General features: G+C 51.4%; 4 protein-coding genes and 2 pseudogenes across 4 annotated transcripts; 4 read left to right on the forward strand and 2 right to left on the reverse strand.

Moving 5' to 3' along the window:
• Positions 1 to 2363: 2363 nt before the first annotated feature.
• On the forward strand, positions 2364 to 3022 carry SAPIO_CDS1937 (uncharacterized protein; the record flags this gene model as incomplete). The annotated part of the gene is made up of 3 exons (XM_016785098.1): positions 2364 to 2470; positions 2543 to 2650; positions 2788 to 3022. 3 exons carry the CDS (start codon positions 2364 to 2366, stop codon positions 3020 to 3022), a joined length of 450 nt encoding a protein of 149 aa, XP_016645395.1.
• A 1121-nt stretch (positions 3023 to 4143) lies between these two features.
• On the forward strand, positions 4144 to 8906 carry SAPIO_CDS1938 (uncharacterized protein; the record flags this gene model as incomplete). The annotated part of the gene is made up of 7 exons (XM_016785099.1): positions 4144 to 4559; positions 4633 to 4694; positions 4756 to 4866; positions 4929 to 5127; positions 5188 to 5745; positions 5840 to 6453; positions 6583 to 8906. The coding sequence occupies 7 exons, from the start codon at positions 4144 to 4146 to the stop codon at positions 8904 to 8906; spliced, it is 4284 nt and encodes a 1427-aa protein (XP_016645396.1).
• Positions 8907 to 10089: 1183 nt separating this feature from the next.
• SAPIO_CDS1939 (Cysteine proteinase 1, mitochondrial) lies at positions 10090 to 11662 on the forward strand (the record flags this gene model as incomplete). The annotated part of the gene is made up of 2 exons (XM_016785100.1): positions 10090 to 10298; positions 10363 to 11662. 2 exons carry the CDS (start codon positions 10090 to 10092, stop codon positions 11660 to 11662), a joined length of 1509 nt encoding a protein of 502 aa, XP_016645397.1.
• A 674-nt stretch (positions 11663 to 12336) lies between these two features.
• On the reverse strand, positions 12337 to 13770 carry SAPIO_CDS1940 (annotated as a pseudogene; the record flags this gene model as incomplete).
• Positions 13771 to 14398: 628 nt separating this feature from the next.
• SAPIO_CDS1941 lies at positions 14399 to 16033 on the reverse strand (annotated as a pseudogene; the record flags this gene model as incomplete).
• Positions 16034 to 17314: 1281 nt separating this feature from the next.
• SAPIO_CDS1942 (Mannan endo-1,6-alpha-mannosidase) lies at positions 17315 to 19479 on the forward strand (the record flags this gene model as incomplete). Its single annotated transcript, XM_016785101.1, has 6 exons — positions 17315 to 17382; positions 17488 to 17504; positions 17736 to 17843; positions 17916 to 18401; positions 18464 to 18708; positions 18763 to 19479. The coding sequence occupies 6 exons, from the start codon at positions 17315 to 17317 to the stop codon at positions 19477 to 19479; spliced, it is 1641 nt and encodes a 546-aa protein (XP_016645398.1).
• Between the last annotated feature and the right edge of the window lie 28 nt (positions 19480 to 19507).

Here is a 19507-nt window from a genome sequence, read left to right on the forward strand (position 1 = left end):
AATACTGTAGAGTACATGATACGTCACATATGTAAGATTCAGGCCCATTGGCATTAAAACCCGCGGTTTCTACAACCACCCTTGCTGGGATGGTCTGGCCAGGCAAACCATCTTGACTCAAGTACGTTTACAGCTTGAAAGAAGCAGTAGGTGCTGCATGGGGTAAAAACAGCACGGGCTGGAAAGCGATAAAAACATGGGCGATAGGTTTGGATTCAGTCTTGTCGAACGACACGATTGGCAAATATGTGTTTAAGAGTGTGCTAAAATGCCTCGAAGAAGAGATTCGTCAGAATGCACTCTTCAAGGCAGTACGTGGGAATAGTACTGACTCAGGTCTGCTAAGCGATGCACTTAAACTTTGGACAACAACTCGCCTCTTTATGAAAGGGTGGGAAGTTGCTGAAGCAACATCGATTACAGATCCTGAGAGCACATGTTTTAATGAGAAACCTGCCTCGAGAGTTTTAGGGAACGAGCTGGATCTCGAGCTTTTGAAAACTTGCTGGCTTCTTAGCTAGATTTAGACAGCCATAGCGAAAACAGACATTTAAATAGATTGTAATCTACTCCGCTATTCTTGTCCTATTGGCTGGCAGTCATGGAAAGATACATCTAGAGACTTATGTATTGGATACGGTATAAAGAAGATGTAAGTCGAGAACTTGGACGGATCTAGCTGACTTACTCCTTGGAGGCATATAAGTGGCGACACTCCGAGTCAGGGCACCTGCCAATAGACAGGGGGGTGTTCTACGTGAATCTTCTCCTGACGCACTTACGTTCCAACACTGTGCAGCAGAAGTGCCGGAGAGTTTTCGCACCGTTGCGCTACAAAGTGAGCGCGACATAGGCATTTTAAAAACATTTCTAACAAGGCTCAGTAAAGCTAGAAATACTACTTCATCATATCGCGAAGAAGACGACAGTAGCCTTGACGGTTCATTGACCCGATTGGCGTTAGTCGGTAGCAGTTACGATCTTCCGGTTGTCAAAAATGCCGACTTCCGTTGACAATGAGGCGCCTGGAATTGCTAGACCGCTGCGTTCTTATGTTTGCGGATGATTTTATACATCGCGTCTTTGAATGAATTTTGGACCTCCTTAATAGAACTAGCACAATTAATCTATGAGACTGTTAGTAACTTCGCTTGCCCTATAGTGTTTCATAGCCTACCGTTCGTAGCTCGTTCTTAGATAAGAGATGTAGAACTTGCTCACTACTCCTCCTGTAAGTCCCCACTTTCTTTACTGATTCCGGATTGTTATCGTCTCGTCCTGATGACATCGCGCGGCTCGACAGTCGTTGAGACAAGATTTCATCTGGGCAATCCATGACAATGGTGGAGTATCGGTTCGATATCTAACGAGTGTTATTGAAGATCTTGTTCGAAATTGACCGGGGACAATGATCCTGCTGACGATGATGATTGATCGATTAACGATGTTTATGGGGCATCAATTGATGTATTGGATAGAATTCCCATCGGCTGCATTCTGTCATTCAGCCCTACGTTTTAGACCGACCCCTCGCCCCCGGGCGAAAGCTGTGGCGCGGCACTTGATTAGCCCAAGCTGGGGAAAGCGAATCCCAACATAGCTGAACAGATGCAGTCATCATCAGTGAATCCCACACTCAGTGCCTCTCCGGAGGCCGGCCTCTCCCACGGGCAGGGGTGGCGCGGATGGGAAGATTCTCCCCTGATTGGCGTCCAACCATCAATGGGCAATTGGGCCGCTGGCTGAGCATTCTAGACCCCCTTTGATGCGGAGGCAAGGGCATGTCTCATGCGCAAGATCTCCCTTATCGACAAGTGGACCAATCATGGCCTTAGATACCGCGCTGGACTTCGGTTGAAGATAGATGCATCGTACCTTGTTTCGACTCCTGGCTTCACGATTGGCAAACGCGGATTTGACTTTGGTCAAGTTTCTCAGCCCCTGCAGGCCTGTCCGTCTGAATAAAGTTACGACCCCGAGCCGACCTCTCGACGAAGTGGTCGATTCGAGTTCGCTTTAGAAGCTGGCCAAATTCGGGATTAGAATCTCAAGCTGACTAGCGGGCGATGGATGAGAGGTGGCATCTAATCGCGGCAGCCAGATCTGTCACTGGCGAATATAGCGAAAAAATCACGGAGATAATCGATGTCAATAGTGAGATTTCGGAATGTCACTCATTTTTTTCCAAAGACAAGAGATCTCAGCTGCGGCAGGCAATCTGGTTCTAGGGGTTTGTACCCAGGGGTAAAGGTTCAATATTTCCAGCCATCCTGTGCCTGCTATATAAAGGCCCCTCCGTTTCCACGGCTGTCCGTTGTTATTCTTGAAATGCTGTCTTCGACAGCACCCCTAATTTCTCAACGATGAAACTCCAGCTCTGCCTTGCCCTCGCCGGGCTCTCGGCGAACTTCGCAGACGCTAGGTTGGCTAATTTCTTCTCAAAATGCAATACTGAGGCTGAGCTACTCTCGTATGTTCTTCCCGTTATTCTAATACACGAGTGTGAGATTTGTGAGCGTTTCATACCTGACAGAAAGAACAGGAGCTATGAGGCTTGCTCGGACGCTATGCATACCAGCGTGAAGAAGACCTGCGACCCTATGACCAACTTTAGCGACTGCGCCTGCTTGTTTGGGACAAGCATGGTTGCGTATGTCCCACCCACCCTTCCTTTTGAACTTTTGCCAGGCCCACAGCGATTCGATCATTTCAGTTAAATCTACATATTCTTTCGGTCCTTAAGCCCTATTCACAAAATATTGAAGTTGTTAACTCGGATGCCCCTAGGACCGGTGTGACAATTCTTTGCCCTCCTGATGTGACGACCTCTTACATCGGCGTTGGTTGCGCCACCCGCGGCATTAACACAGAAGACTTTGGTGCGGAGGCCACGCCGGAAAGTACCGGGGCGTCTTCATCGAATAACGGCGCATCAGGGTTAGGATCTGTCGCTGACGGCTTGATCATCCCAGTCGCCGTTGTTCCTGCTGGGGTCATTGGGGGTCTGGCTGTCCTCATGTAAACGGGCTAAGATTTCCGTTAGTCGAAGAGCCTCGACTTTAAAGAAGGTTATACCTACTTTAACCGCTGTCCCCGTCTTTGCTTCAACCGTGCCTTGCCTTAGCTGCTGTTTTAGGGCGAGGGCGATAAAAACAGCCGCCATATATAGATCTTTCATTTCATTTTCTAATCGAATCCGACGCATGAGCTTCTTCTTCAGTTGGTATACAGGCGTATTGAGTACTCGGCTGGTCCGGTAAAGCTTGATTGACTTTTCCCGGAGCGGCTATGAAGCCCAAAGGTCAAGATACGCGAGAACTAGAGTGTTTAAGTTGTTTATAAAGAGAACGAAATTACCACGGCATAACCCAGGCTCTCACTAATCAAGACCCCTAATATTTTCCGTTCTATAGAGCTGGGAAAGAAATTGGAGACTGGCGGAGACAACAGACAGGAATTTTTATTAATGGAATTACTATAAAATAATAAATAATAATATTTAGAACAGACTTTACCATTAGTAATTCCTCCAATTGGCTTTATAAAGTTTACTGCTTCCGAATCTAGATCTGGGACAGGCAAAGGGACCTGAGCGTTACCCAGCACCACCCGCAAAGCTCAAACTAGTTTAAGATTACTTCGTAGGTAGGCTAAGCTTCTAAACTAATTAATCTTACTACTGAGGAAAAAGAGTGATCGTCCCAGAGCATGATTGGGCTCAAGGTGCGGGATCATCCTAACCGCCAGGAACATGACATCAGAGGGAAAGAAAGATTTCCCCTGCCAGCCCAATCTAGTTTATGAGTTTATTTTCGGGTTAGCTCTATCGTGTCATGCAACCCAGCCAATATTCGCCCCCTTTCTCAGAGAGATGGTCTGATACTCTCTACCACAGGTCGACCAGGCTCTCAAATGGCAAGCACAGACTGACATCCCAAGACGGGCACTATTGGCTATGCCACCCATACTGCCAGCGCCATTCCCCTAAATGGGACGAGCTGAAAAAGCTCATGATGTCGGCACAAGCCGATATTTAAGCCCGCAGCAGGCTCGCAACTCTCGCGCACCACCTCCATCTTTTTTTGAAATCGCCCATTCTCCTTCTAACCTGAAACTGTTGCCAAAACCTCAAAATCAGCCTCAATGGATGGCGCATCGGCAATCACAGGTATAATCGGGTTCTCCATCGACATCGGGCTAAAGCTCTCCCACTACATCTTGGGTGTGAAACATGCGCCGGAGTCTGCTTTCGCGTTGGAAAAGGAGGTGCGAAGCCTCAGCCATGTGCTGGAGCAGATGAGGGCGCTGCTCGAGAAAGAGGGCCCACGACATACGACCGTTTTTGAAGCTTCGTCGGTGCTGTTCATGACCCTGCGCGGCTGTCGAGATGAACTCGAATCGCTTCTGCAGCAACTTGGTGGAATGCGCGAAGATTCTTTCTGCTGCGGGCTGTTCCATAGGCTCAAGTGGCCGCTGGACGAGGACGATACGACGAAGGAGGTCAACCGACTCCACCAATATGTAAACACGTTTCAAATGTCTCTCTCCGTATCAGAACTGTAAGTTATTGAATTTTCTCTCGGAGTTGAAAAAAAGGTCACTTGAGTGAAAACCTAACCTCTGGCATTGCAGAGCTCTGCTATCCAATGGATTCTCCGAAACGATGAAGAAGCTTGACGGTATCCAAGCTAGTGGTAAGAGTTTTACCCCTGTTGTTGGTCACGAAGGTGATGCGTGCTGATAAAGCTGCCTCAGGCTCGAAAATAAGTGTCAACGTCGAGGCTGTCAAGGGCCTCTTGACCTCCTTGAGCATGCTTCCCGACGAGTTGCGCCGCCTGAGAGAAGGCGTAGACAAGATCAAAATGAGTATGTGACACCCTTTCCCTCATCTATATCTCCTGACAAGACTTAAACCAGCAATATCACAGGTCGCGAGCTCGAAGAGTTCGTGCTTTGGCTGCCGTCCTTGGAATATGAATCAAAGTATATGGATATCAAAGTGCATCGTTTGGATGGATCCGGAAGATGGCTGCTTGAGTCGACTGAGTTCCAAGACTGGCAGTCCAAGCGCGGCTCAAGCTCACTTTTTTGCCAGGGAGGGCCCGGTGTTGGCAAATCCTTTTTGACGTAGGTGCTGAGATCAAATTGACTTTGCTGAAACATCTCAGAATTTAACAGAACAAACAGGTCCATCGTGATCGATCACTTGCTCGGCTTTCCAATCATCAGAACAACTCACCTCGCCTACTTCTACTTCGATTACAAGTCGCAAGACACCCAAACCCCATATTTTGTTGTCTCATGTCTCCTCAGGCAACTGTTAACCCAACATCAAACCGTCCCAAACTCGCTCAACCAGCTCTACAGCCGCTTCGGACGCAAGCAAGGACGGCCGTCGTGGCAAGAGCTCATAGAGACATTTACAGATCTTTGCTGCGAAAGCGGCGCATATGTCGTTCTAGACGCGCTGGATGAATGCGAGGTAGAATGCCGACGGAAGATCATCAACTTCATTGGCACTATGAGGCGGAAAAACGTCAGGCTGTTCGCGACTAGCCGTCCGTACCCGGAAGATGTCCGAAATGCCTTTCGGGGGGCCTCGATAGTCGATGTGGAGGCGAGCGGAGCAGACTTGAAAGAGTTTCTAAAGCTTAAGATCCGCGAGGCCACGACGCTTTCGAGCATCATGACGCGAGATCTTCAGGAGCGCATCATCTCCACCATCGTCCCGAAGACCCAGGGAATGTACGTAAGACCGAGGAAGTTTCCCTACAACTCTATCCCCTACAAATCATATTCGTCATCTTCTCTTCTTTTGCTAAATATCAGGTCTATGCAGGTTCCTCCTCGCCGACTTCCAAATCCGCTACGTGCTGGGGAAGACATCGGCAAAAAATATCAAAGCCGCGCTCCTTGTCTTGCCGACAGGGTTATTTGACAACTTCGACCTGACGATGGGACGGATACGCGACCTCCCCGACCCAGATCAGACCCGTTTTGCAGAACAGACAATTTTATGGGTGGTCCATTCGGTCCGCCATCTGAGCGTCGACGAGCTTTGCCATGCCATCACGGCTTCCGACGGATGCACCGAGTTTGACGAAGGCAATCTTCCACCCCCGGCCCAGTTTGAGGAGTACTGCTGCGGCTTTGTTATGGTTGATACCAAGACGAATACGGTCCGTCTGGCCCACTACTCGATTGATGAGTACTTTAGGCAGGAGAAGAAGCATGCGTTCCTGGATCACGCGAACGAGATCATCACAGTTAGTTGCATCTCCTACCTAATGGCCCCAGGTGCGGTTCAGGACGACGAACCATCAAAGGATAGTGAGGAGACAGGAACTTCCAAGGATCCGCGTCCGTTTTTGAAATACGCAGTCCAGCACTGGGGCGATCATGCGGCGAAAGAATTTACCACCAAGGTTGGAAGGACCGTCAACTTGTTTTTAGGTACGGACGAAACTCTTTTGTCCTGGTATCGTCGAGATGAAAGCTTCACCAACCGCCTTCCCGACAGATACGAATCTCGACGTAGCCCATTATTACCGCCTTTACCGAAACCATCTGCACTTCATGTAGCAGCTCGCTTCGGCATCAGAGACATGGTCAGCGCAGACCCGGCGATGCTTGCGGGAAATCTGAACAGGCAGGGGATGTTCGGTGACACACCACTTATGGTAGCTGCCGAGAGGGGTCAGGACGATTTCGTGCGGCTTCTGCTGGAACAGGAAGACCTTCGCCCCAATATCGTGGACGTGGACGGCCACACAGCTCTCTGTCGAGCTATCCTGGCGATAAAAGAGTCGACTGTCAGGATCCTGGTGGCCGATCAGAGAATCGACGTCAACATGTGCACGGCGCTTGCGCGTGCCGTCGAAGTCAACAACATCCCCATCATGCAGGAGTTACTCCGCAGACCGGACTCGGACGTCAACGTAATCTCAAAAGACTACTTTAAGCTCGGTGCGCCGCTTTATCTGGCTATAGGGGAACTGCGGATTGATATAATCGAGTTCCTCCTAAAGCGCGACGACCTCTGCCCGCGATTCCTCGATCAGCCGTATCGATCCCTCGAGAATATGCTGAACACCCTCACGGAAGATGAAGACATTATGACCACGCAAGAGCTGGAACGCTTCCCAAAACTCGTCAAGGTAATCGCCGAGGATTTCTGGGAGAGGGGACGGAGGAACCCACGGGACGCCTTCCTATCCTGGCTTTGGCCCTGGCTCAACAAGGAGTCGCTTGTCGGCTCTCATCTGGACTACTTCTCCCAGTGGTTCGGCGGCGCGTATCGAAAGGTGACGGACGAGGAAGGCATGACGCTGCTCCACGCTCTCATGGCGACCCGGATATACGTATCGGGTCTCGTACAGAAAACGATCCAGCAAGGATTCGATATCGAGGCAATAGACGGCGAAGGACGGACTCCACTCCTCATTGCCGTACATGGCGAGAATCTGGAGTATGTTCGGGATCTACTGGAGGCCGGAGCCAATATCCACGCCGCCGATGAGGATGGGTGGACTGCGATGCACTACGCTGCGCTGACGGAGAATCTCGAAAGTGCAAAGCTCCTCGCTGAAGCCGGAGCTAGTGCGACGTCCATCACCAACGACGGATGGACGGTGTTGCACGAAGCCGCGCAACGTGGAAGCGATAGTATGGTGAAGTTCCTCCTCGGCAAGGGGGCAGATGTGATGGCCTGTGACAGGTATCGCCGGACCCCCCTACACGCTGCCGCCAGCTCGGGAAATTTGGAAACGGTAGAGGTCCTTCTCGAAAACGGGAGCATCGTTGACGCGGAGGATCATAGGAAACGAACACCACTTATGATGGCGGCAGGTCAGTCGAATTTGGGCATAATACAGGTACTGCTTAGAGCAGGGGCGAATCTGGCTGCTGCGGACGACTTCGGGTGGACGGCGCTTCACGAGGCAGCTCAGCGAGATCAGGGATTGATTCTGTCGTACCTGCTTAATGATGGCGCCGACCCCAACGCGATGAGCCCTGTCTTTGGAACACCCACAACGATTGCGGTGCAGAATATGCGGAATTGCCGAAAGGAATTGCTAACACGCGGAGGCGATCCCTTGATATGCGGGTTCACTGGGCGTAATTCGCTCGACTGCGCGGCTATGTATGGCTTCGAGGATTCGGAACTGCAGGCTTATCGCGCGCCAGGCTGGATCCCTACGCCGGAAGCGACCATCCGTCGGAAGCTATGGACCAATGTGCGATCACTCGTACAATACTCGATCACGGTGGATTACTACACTGCATATGCCATCCTGGGGCACGGTCTTGCATTGCTGGGGCTTGTGGATGATGCCATCGTATCACTGCAGAGGGCCACATTCAAGAGAGGGAATATTACCTTTCACAACACAAAATGCAGATGCTGCGAGTCGAAGCAGATAACGGGTTCGAGATTCGTTTGTACGACATGTCTGGGAACAGAGCTCTGCATGGCGTGTTTCAGCCAGCATGCAGACTTTGCAAGGTTGATTTTAAGCCTGTTCTCGGCCGAGGATGTCTTCGCGAGCCGGGGCAAAGACGAGCGATGGACGTGGTTCGTGGATCTCAATGTGTGTCGAGAGTTGCGGTATAAGCCTCTAGAGCTGGCGGATGAGGCGTCGGCAGAAGAGAAGTCCGAGATAATATTGACGATACTGAAAGAGGAGCTCGGGGAAAGCGCGTCAGAAGGTTGGAAAAGCCTTAAAGAGGAGGTCCCTTGGTGTTCATCGTCGCATACATATATACATTTGCCCAGCTTCGAGTGGATAGGGTTTCCTAAGGATGTGGTGGATACCAAGGGGCACTCGATCACAGAGTGGGCGAGGGACCTATATGATCGGATGCCAGCTGATGAAGAGGCGACAGAAAATGGCGAGCATCACTAGCGACTTATGCCCAGCTTGCGGCAGGTTTGAAATCAGGGTATTCGATAAGGCTGACTTCTACCCGTCTTTCTGTTGATTTATTTCATTTTTAATTTGCGCACCTCTTACTTGGGACTGGGAACAAGACAATAACCTATCATCACATGCGAGACTTGACCTTAGAGACCTAATACGGCTGGCGTTGACTGCTAAGTCGTCGGCGGAGACATTGGCAGAAGGGGTTGCTGAATCTGACGTTCTGGAACTAGAAGGGAATTTAGTATTTGGCCGGCTGGGCGAAGGTAGTAGTATAATCAATATCAACTCCAGTAATGCTAGTATAGTTGTCGTAAGCTTTGTGACGATCCTGACACTGGCTCTCGGTATATCAGGTGGGTGCAGCCAGCTGGTGTTGGGGTCGTGGCTGCCTGTTATAAATAGATGGCATAGATGCAGACACAGCGTCGACGGTCGCGGCGGTCGTCCCGAGCTTGCACGCAACATTCATACAATGGACAAGAATAAATAGCCTTTCCGAAACTTATCCTCTTCTCCTTTGGTCAGCTCCAGGCCAGCCCCTGAGCCACCTCAACCATAGTCACGAAATATAAGGCTCTTGTGTTTATTCTCAACCTTCATTATTCCCCCTCCCCCCCTTTTATAAATTCACCTTTCGATCGACATTTCTTACCCAACATGCGAGGTCGAGGAACATCGTAATCTTAGAAAACAACACTATTTTCTTGACATGGAATATTGAGATATGCACCAATCGGGGGTTGGGGTCAAAAATGTAACAAAAGTTACGAAGTCGTGATGTCACGCTCAAATGGCGACTCCACTTCTCCGCTGTGACTGGCCCAATGTAGCCATCAAGGTGGAGGACCTTGAGAGCTGAGACCTTTGATTGTGTACGAAGTATAGAATACATTAATGCGTGCCTGATAATTTGATAATACGAGGTACTAGATACATTTATTTGTACCCCACAGACATCTGCAGGTTGGGGACTTTGGAGCTTATCACTCACAAGTCTCGTGCCTTCCACATCCGGAAGCTCGTTATCTCCAGTCTTTACGTCGTTATGTCCTCCTCCAACTCCCACCCATAACCATAACGATCCCGCCTGTTCAGCTTGCGCGACTTGTGTCTTTGGGTTCCTCAGCTACTGTTCTCATCTTTACTCCAGATAAAACTCGACAAAATGGGTGCTCAGGTTTCCAAGACCGCCCATGCTGAGAAGGGGCCTGCTAAACCCGACGACCTCACGAGGTCCATGGACTACCTGACCCTGGAGAGCGAGAAGCACGGCGAGGATACAGCAATCGAGCGGGTACGATGGAACCCGCAGGGCCTGGCCACTGAGGAGATGCTATCGTGGCAGAGCAGCATTCTCAAGGACCCGAAGAATAGGTGAGCGATATTATCACCCCATAATATCTCCAACCCATGATGCTGATGACAATCATTCGCCCAGGCTCGCGCTCTCGGCCTTCAGCAACGCCAATCCCAAAACAATCCTCACATCGACCGAAACGACCCTCTCCAACCCCCAAATCTTCAACGTCAAAATCCCCTTCGAGGGCGGGCCCATCACCAACCAGCGCTCCTCCGGCCGCTGCTGGCTCTTCGCCTCCACCAACATCTTCCGCGTCGCCATCATGCGCCGCCACAACCTCGACTCCTTCGAGCTCTCCCAGTCCTACCTCTTCTTCTGGGACAAGCTCGAGAAGTCGAACTGGTTCCTCGAGCAGATCATCGATACCGCCGACGAGGACCTCGACTCGCGCCTCGTGCAGACGCTGCTCTCCGATATCGTGTCCGACGGCGGACAGTGGGATATGGTGTATAACCTTGTGAAGAAATACGGCCTCGTGCCTCAGAGTTTGTACCCGGATAGCTGGAACGCTAAGAATTCGCGGACCCTCAACTCCATCATCAAGACGAAGCTGCGCGAAGCCGCGCTCAATCTCCGACAGATTTCCCGAAGCCGAGGCGTAACGACGCAGGATCTCATCTCGGAAAAGCAAAAGACATTGAAGGAGATTCTCCTAATCCTCACCCTTTGCCTCGGCAAACCACCCGGTCCAGAAGATACATTCACCTGGAGCTTCCTTGATAAAGACGGTGCCGCCCACGAAGTTAAAACCACACCCAAGGAATTCGCTGCCAATATCTCCTCACCCTCTCTGCGAATAACCTCGGAAACAATCTCGTCCTTGATCTCCCTCGTGCACGATCCGCGAAACGAGCCGCTCACTCTCATGACTGTCTCGCGACTCGGCAACATCGTTGGCGGCCGTCCCGTAACCTATGTCAATGTCCCGCTCGCAACCCTCAAATCCGCCTGCGTCTCCATGCTTCGCGCCGGTCTCCCCATCTTCTTCGGCTCTGACGTCGGACAATTCTCCGACACGGCTTCCGGCGTCATGGACCTCGACATCATCGATTACGAGACGGGCTTCAACGTGCCGCTGCTCGGCATGGACAAAGCCTCTAGGCTGCGAACGGGCGAGTCCCAGATGACGCACGCCATGGTCCTGACCGGAGTGCATGTGGACAAGGAAACGGGCAAAACGGTGAGGTGGAGGGTGCAGAATAGCTGGGGCGAGGATGCCGGAGAGAAGGGATGGTTTGTCATGAGCGACCGATGGATGGATGAGTTTGTCTACCAAGCCGTTATAGACCCGAGATTTGTGAGCAAGGAGGTTAGGGATGTGCTGCAGCAGGAGCCCTTGGTGCTGCCTCTTTGGGACCCTATGGGTAGTTTGGCGTAGGTGATATTGTATTTAATGATCTGCTTGCATCTTATGGTCTCAGGTTAGATTGAGAAGGCCGCCGTCTCCCGTTGTTGGTAGGACCTTGATAGTCAGTTTGCTACGTCGCAACGCCGCAATGGCACACACCCCTTTGAATGCTGGCTTTGGTGAGTGACCGTACCTGTGTGCTATTAAGACTTAAAGGTTCCGGTTCTATCTGTATCTCTAGGAGGCCCGTTTAAAGTTTAAAGTCCACGACGACGGGGTGTATTGCATGGATCCTAATGCAGCAATTCACAATCCATTGGGTTGATAAAGGGAGGAATCTAATGCAGTAAACTTTTCACTGTCTCTCATTCTCATACATCCTTTTGCCCTCTGTCTAGAACTTGGGGGTCAAACATAAAGATTCCTCTGCCATGCTATCCATACAGTTATGTGCCGCCCTTAGAAACGCCCCTGGGATGTACTTTGTCCCAGCTGGAGGTCGTTCTACATCCTCATCTGTGTCAAAGCCCAGGAAGTCATCTGTTGTTTGGGTCGTATGGGTGTTTGCAGAATAAATTCCGAAAGAAGAATCAGACAGGAATGGGGTCACCCAACGTCTCAATGCGGATCTCCTCCCCGCTCTTATGTCAAATCCGTCACTGCTTGGATCACCTCGTGGAGCGTTCCGGCTAGTCTTCCAGGAACTACCCATCTGCCTCTTCCCTTTCCGCGTCCTCGCTGCTTTCCTGCTCGCTGCTATCCTCGTCTCCGCTTTCTTCGTACATCTCTTCATCGCTGTCTTCACACGGGTACGCCTTCACCTCGTGTTCCCAAAAATCCACGAGGCTGTCCAGACTTATTCTTTCCGTCGGATATTCCACGGTGCAACTGTCCACAATAGTCCACCGATAATCCGGAGCGGACCCATTCCCTTTGCCAAAGAGATCATCCTTGATATCCTGTTCGGTGCGCTCTTCCACAAGGAACGACATGGTCCGACCGAGGCTGTACACTTCGGCGTACTCAAATGGCTGAGGGTAATTCGCTACCGTACCGGTAAACATGTCCTGTCGTTTCGGGGTGTGGTACGTGGTTGGGGTTGAGTTTGACCCACGCCGGGGCTCTCCGTAACAAGGATACGCGCGGCCACTGTCGGAATGTTTGATCTCTATTTCCCAATTGTAGAGAATTTCTGGCGCCAGCGTTATTTTAGAGGTGCTGCTGCTCTAAAAGTCCGTCAAGATAAGGTTCCTCTCGTCGTCGATAAAAAAGTGAGACGGCCTCAGGTCACCGTGAAACCGCCCTCGTTCCCGGTGGATATGTTTAACGGCCGAACACATTTGCCAACACCATTTGGCTTTATACGACAATTTGATGTGTCGCTTCTTCTGTTGGCATACGGCAATGTATTGCTCAACTGAACCGTTCTCCATGAACGGGTACAACGTCCCCACGATCCGCCGTAGACCGCGGCTAGTGGCATCATCGATGGTTACTATGGCCTCTGGGGGTCCGCAAATATTAGGGTGACGGCTCCTGTGCGTCAACATTCGGAGGGTATCTGTGAGGGACTGGAAATGGTGTTCGCACTCGGTCTGGTTCGTGAGGAAGCAGGCGAAGCTGTAGTCCCTGAAAAACTATTTCCGAACAAACATCTCGTCACGCCGGCTCACAACGGCCGAAGACGAAGTACTTCGGGGGTAACTGTGTCCCATGAGTTGGCTTCGATCGACAAACTGACATTCATACCGGTCGAACACGTCGTCGGAAAATTTCAAGTCAGCGACGGGTAAGGAGCTGAGGTAGCTCTGATACATGGTTGTTTCGTATTTTACAGCCCACTTTGCGTGTCCATCATCCCCCGTGTCTAGATCGATTATCACGAATGGCATCCGCGCGGTCAATATGCAATGACCCCACACTTCTGAAATGGCGAGTTTCAAGTCATTGGCTGTGTCTTGGGACTTGGTGGCGGGAATGAATGGGAGGAGACGGTCTGAGAGGCTACCGGGATTATGGCCTTTCGGGCGGAAGCGGAAGAGGAGAGAACGACCGATGGAATCGGACGCCTGGAGATAGATCTCTGCAGCCTCCTTGTTGTAATGGAAGCAATTTAGGGTGATGTTTGTGATGGACATCGTTCTTAACGGGCGGGGAGGAGTTCAGGTGGAGAAATTGGGATGGGAAATGAGGAGTCGAGGGTGGAGAAGTTGGGGATGGAGAGGTTGAGATGGACAGGATGGATACGGAGAAGAAGAAGTTGACGAATGGAGAGGTTGGGGATGGAGAAATTAAGGTGGAGACAGCGAAGAAAGAAGGAAAAAACACCGAGCTAGAAGCAGTTCTCTCCTGGAGCAAGACCTACCATGTTTGGGCTTGTGTTTCTTCTTGATGGGGAGGTCGGTGCCTCGCTCCTCGCTCTGGGCCTAGCAGCCTCAGCTCCTCACAGCCGGCTAACAGGCCATGGTAGGAAAGACTGTGCTCGATAACTCCGGTCCCTGAAACTAGGACTAGACATGCCTCACTGATTAGCCCTCCTTTCTCTGGAATTGGCGGATCTGACCCTAAGCCTCGATAAACTGAATCCTAGAGATGAAAATTGAGACCGACGTAGATTCTACGCCTGTCTTGATGCCGATTGTCACGCCTAAACCCAACCGGTCTCGACCATTCCAAGTCATCAACCAATTCGCCAAAAACAATATCGCAATAGGTATCAACAGAGCGCTGTAATTGTACATGTATCATGAAATATCACAAACGTTGTTAATCTGACCAGTAGCTCTCCCCCGGCATCCTAAATCCAGCCCTTCCCGCTAGTGTCGTACGGTTCATACAACTGGGAGTATAATGATCCTCAATCAGTCCAAACGGCCATATGGCGACGAAACAAATCTCGTTGACCTTGCAAGCCGAGCACTTTTTCCATGCCGTCCAGTCTAGATCCTTCTTCAAGGTACGGACGATCTCACGGCCCTTCCTGACAGCTTCTGCGAGAGAGGTTGACTCCCGATCGTCGTTGCCCTTCGCTAGCAACCCCTTGACTGTGAAGAAATCGCTGCAGATACGCCCAGTCACAGCTTCAATGGCGGCGTCTATCATCCCATCCTCCTTACTCCACGTGGACCTCGACTCACGTGCAGGGCGCAGATAATGTTCTATACATCTCGCTCGAGCTCGCTGCTCCACGTCATCTAGGATCTCATCGCTGACGATATCGAACTCGGAGGGAGGGTAGTCGACAAAGGTGTTCGTGAGGCCGAGAACCTGTTCGACAAAATCTTGTTCCTCCACGTCAGCCTCGGCCAAATAGGCGATCCGACCCTCGTGGCGAGCAACAACCATGTCCACCAAGCCTTGCCAATCAAGACTCGGTCCATCCCAAGATCTAACAGCCTCTTCAACCCGCTCCAAAATATCCTTTCTTTCGCTGGGTGTCGTCCCGTTAAGTCGCGGAAGCCCTCCTTCAGAGTTTGTCACGTTTACGGGATACCACAACGCGCTGACCATCCTCGAAAAGTCCAACTGAACCCTCCCGCCGCCAATGCCATCGTAGCGTTCCGCTGCAGCCCGCAACCACTCAAAGGAATCCATGCGATGGCCCGCCTCGAAGGTAAGCGCACGCGGACGGCGGAGCATCTCGACCAGCTCCAACCCTTGCCGAAAGTCGCAGTAGAGAATCTCGAACCCGGCTTCCATTCGAATGACTCCATCTAAACCCCACGACTTCATGATTCTACAGATATCGTCGGCGCGGGCCCTCTCGTTGAAGCTAGTGTCGTTTGTGAGACCACGCAAGAGCAGGTCCTGCGTATCGAGGGTGCCTTTGTTCGTTTTGCCAGCAGACATGCCGTCGATGTAGAGTAATTTTAGATCTCGGCTCGCGTGGTACGTGTGGAGGTAGCCGCGTATATTGGGTGTCTCGTCGGGATCGTCAGTCGTTGCGCCCAACGGTATCTGGCCCGGGAACATCTGAATGCGATCTCGTCCATCGGCGTGAGGGCCATTGTCAAATGGCGGCGGCGGCCCTGGCCGGCGAGGGCCCCCTGGCGGACCATGCCCGTCTCCAGGAGGTCTAGGCCTGCTCCCAGCAAAGTTCTCCGCATGCTCTATCTCAAAAGCGAGCCATTCAAAAGATTCGGGCGTCTTATTCGCAATGGTGCCGTGGTATAGGAGCGTCCCCTTAGGTACGGTGGCAGGGATTAAGCTGAGGCCATTGTGATTGAGCGATGAACCCCACTGTCGCATGGCCGAGTGCACGGCGTTGAATATGAGGACTCCATTTTCGCGGGCGCTCGCGATGTCTGGCTCGACTGCTTGATGCGTGGATGCGATGGCAGAGGCGCCGATGATCGGAGGTGAGAGCAGGAGCAGAAGACTAACAGCACGCTTTAACACCATGGTCCGCAGGCATAGCCGTCAACTCCTGAAGGACTCGTCGGGATGGAGAGAGAGAGAAATCTGAATATCTGATAAGGGAATGCTTGATCAGATAAAGACATGATGCGAACATGCGGGATGAGAAGTTCGATGCAGTGAAACGAAAGGATGAGCGGGGTCGAAAATCGCACACCCAATTTCCCAGGACGCGTCATCCGATTTCCAGCAAATCACAAAACGGAAGGATCCGTGTGGTTATTAACTGTTGGCTGTTGGGCGCCTGGTTTTGAATCCATAAAGTCCGCTGGTGGGTGATTAGACAGGGCGATATATAGATACAGGGGATTCCGGCGATCATCCTTTCTATTAAGCCGTTCCGAGATCGCAGGCAGAGGATGCATCCGTCCGATTCCCAACAACAGCATCACGTCCGCTGAGCTGACAGCCGCTTGCAACTGCGTGAATTTCCTCGTCTCGTTGGTCGTGAGGAGGTGCAGCTGGAATCAAGTCGGGAAAGTACCCGAAGCTCATCGATCGTGTAAGGGAAGTTTTCGCCACCGTCAATTCGGAGGAGAGGAGGGTAGGGATAACAATGCTTTTGTCGAATACATGAAGGTTAGCAATACAGTCTTTTCTTCCCAGGAAATTCCTTCCCTGGTCAACAAGGTTTGTCCCTACGGAGGGTGTAATATGGAATTTGAGGAATGAGGAATGAATGTGAGGAGGTAAATTTAAGAGTGCTGTACACAGGTACTAGAGGTGTAAAAGTGTCTCAATGTTGTAGGATGCATGGGGTGCTCTACTGTTGCTTGAAAAGGTTTATCCAGATCCTTTATAAATGGCTGGAGGCGCCTGAGCTGAGACTAGAGTTTCTTAAGAGTTGAGGTGTTTTTACTTGCCCTGGGCCCCTCACATTCTAGAAGAGAGCACGCAGTAGCTTCTAAAGATTATGTCACTGTACAAAGGTATGTCAACTCTATTTATACCTTGATCGAACGGACAGTGCTAGACTGGCTCTCAGGATTCTGCCACAGCTCCAGGGCAGCTGGCAGCCAGCCAGCCAGGCCGCCAACACCAGATAAAAGCCTCACCACACTAATATGAATGTGTGCGTGAATTCTTCAATTCCTTCATCAATGTGCGATGCACTCCATAGTCAACTTACTCCGTAGAGCCTGCATTCTTCCCTCTGGATTCGAAGGGGAACACAATTTTTGTTCACGTGGACGTAAACCACGAGAGGGTGGTATTGTTGCTCAAAAAGGTTTAGTGGCCATGATCCTGGTTGGCAAAAAAGTGGTCATGTTGTATCCAGACCCTTCAAATCTGCATTATGACAACACATCCCTCGAATGGGACGATCCTACTTCGTACGTAGGCAGCGACCGAACCATGGGCAAAACCTCGTATTAGCAAAGAAAACCTCCGCTTTGCTACCAGAGCTAACTGGAAGAGGCTCCTCTGCACACACATAGCCACAATGCCAAGCCGGGTCCGTCGCCTAGACCTCTCATGACAGCTCTTCTCACCTGGTGTACTTCGTACCTCGTGTTCTTTCGTACTGGAACCAAATCCGCCACTTTGGGCATCTAAACAGCGGTCACGTTCGTATTCCCATCCTCATCGACGTCCTCGTTTCCTTTCTTAATGCCTAGGATGGCCGCTTGCAATACCCTAAATTCTTCGCCTTGACCTCACCTCACATCTCTTCTCCCACGCCTAGACCTTTCCAATGACGTCCCCGCCATGTTCTTTATAGCCATCAATACTGCGCTCCTCCTAGGGGCCCTCCCAGGGGTGTGCGCACAATACTACAAAATCGACACGCGAGGTACCGTACCCAATCCGACCGACTTTTTCATTCCTAAAGCCGACGCCCACTAACTCCGAGTCCCATCCTTAGAAAATATCCTCAAGTCAGCACGGACCCTCGCATTCGACCTAATGACCTTCTATAAGGGCAATCAGCCGGGCGAGATTCCAGGCATCTTGCCAGGCCCGCCGACCGAGGGCAAGGGCGACTATTTCTGGTGGGAAGGAGGTGCAATGATGGGCACTTATATCGACTATTGGCACTTTACGGGTGATGATACCTACAACCAAGACATCATGGAGGGGATGATACACCAGACCGGGCCCAATGCCGATTATATGCCACCAAATCACACCGCGTCGCTAGGAAACGATGATCAGGGGTTTTGGGGCATGTCTGCCATGCTTGCAGCCGAGACGAAATTCCCGAATCCACCTTCTGACAAACCCCAATGGCTCGCCTTGGCTCAAGCCGTATTTAACACACAGGCCGATCCCGGCCGGCATGACCACTATTGCAATGGAGGCATGCGCTGGCAGATCCCATTAGCGAACGGTGGATATAACTATAAGAATAGTACGTTTGCCTCTGGTCTCGTAGAAGTGGACTCTGGAAACGGAAACGCTGATAAATCGCAGCTATTGCGAACGGGTGCTTCTTCAACCTCGGTGCTCGCCTGGCCAGATACACGAACAACGCGACCTACGCTCGTTATGCTGAAGACACCTGGAACTGGATATATGGGGTCAATTATATCGATCACGAAACGTGGCAGGTTTACGACGGTGGCACCATCGAAGCCAACTGTACAGATATTAATAAGGCAACCTTCTCGTACAATGCTGCTATCCTGACCCAAGGAGCCGCTTTTATGTACAATTATGTAAGGCACCGAGACGCCAGATTTGGTTTATTCCGTTCTAACGTGTTCCTTAAGACCGAGGCCGATATGTGGCGCGAACGCGTCGAGAAGCTCCTCGATAACCTACTAAAGAGCTTCTTTCCCGATGGTATTGCCTATGAAGTCCCTTGCGAGGGCGGAAGGGGTTGCACCACCGACATGCTGTCGTTCAAAGGATACGTTCATCGCTGGCTTACTGTCGTCGCCCAAATCGCCCCCTTCACCGCCGACAAGATCCTCCCGGTGCTTCGCAAGTCCGCTCAGGCAGCCGTCAACCAATGCACAGGTGGCGAAACTGGTCGCCGCTGCGGGTTCTACTGGAGCTCGGGGGAGTTTGTCGACCCGTCTGTCGACAAAACGACTGGCGCGGGTGAACAGATGAATGTCTTGGCCGCGGTGTCTAGCCTAATGGTCAACGAGCCGAATCCGCCGAATGCGCCTGTTACCGACGCTACCGGTGGGATTTCTCCGGGTGACCCGTCCGCGGGGGGTGGTCGGGGGGGCGGCGATATAACAGTGCACAAGGACATTACGACGGCGGACCGTGCTGGCGCGGGTATTTTGACATTCTTGTTACTAGCTTGTTTACTGGGCACCTGCTGGTGGATGAGTTTTGAGCGCTCGAAGCCTGAAGACGAAAAGTCCCCTGAGAACGCCGGCAATAAGAGACAATCGGCCGCCGAGCCGCCCGAAGGAACGGCGAAACGCCATATTAGATGGTTAGGACGAATCATAGATTCGCCGAAAGGGTAGAACTACGATCTTAGAAGCTTATCACCGA

This window comes from Scedosporium apiospermum, assembly GCF_000732125.1.
Source record: "Scedosporium apiospermum strain IHEM 14462 chromosome Unknown SEQ_SAPIO_0077, whole genome shotgun sequence".
NCBI classification, from domain to species: domain Eukaryota; kingdom Fungi; phylum Ascomycota; class Sordariomycetes; order Microascales; family Microascaceae; genus Scedosporium; species Scedosporium apiospermum.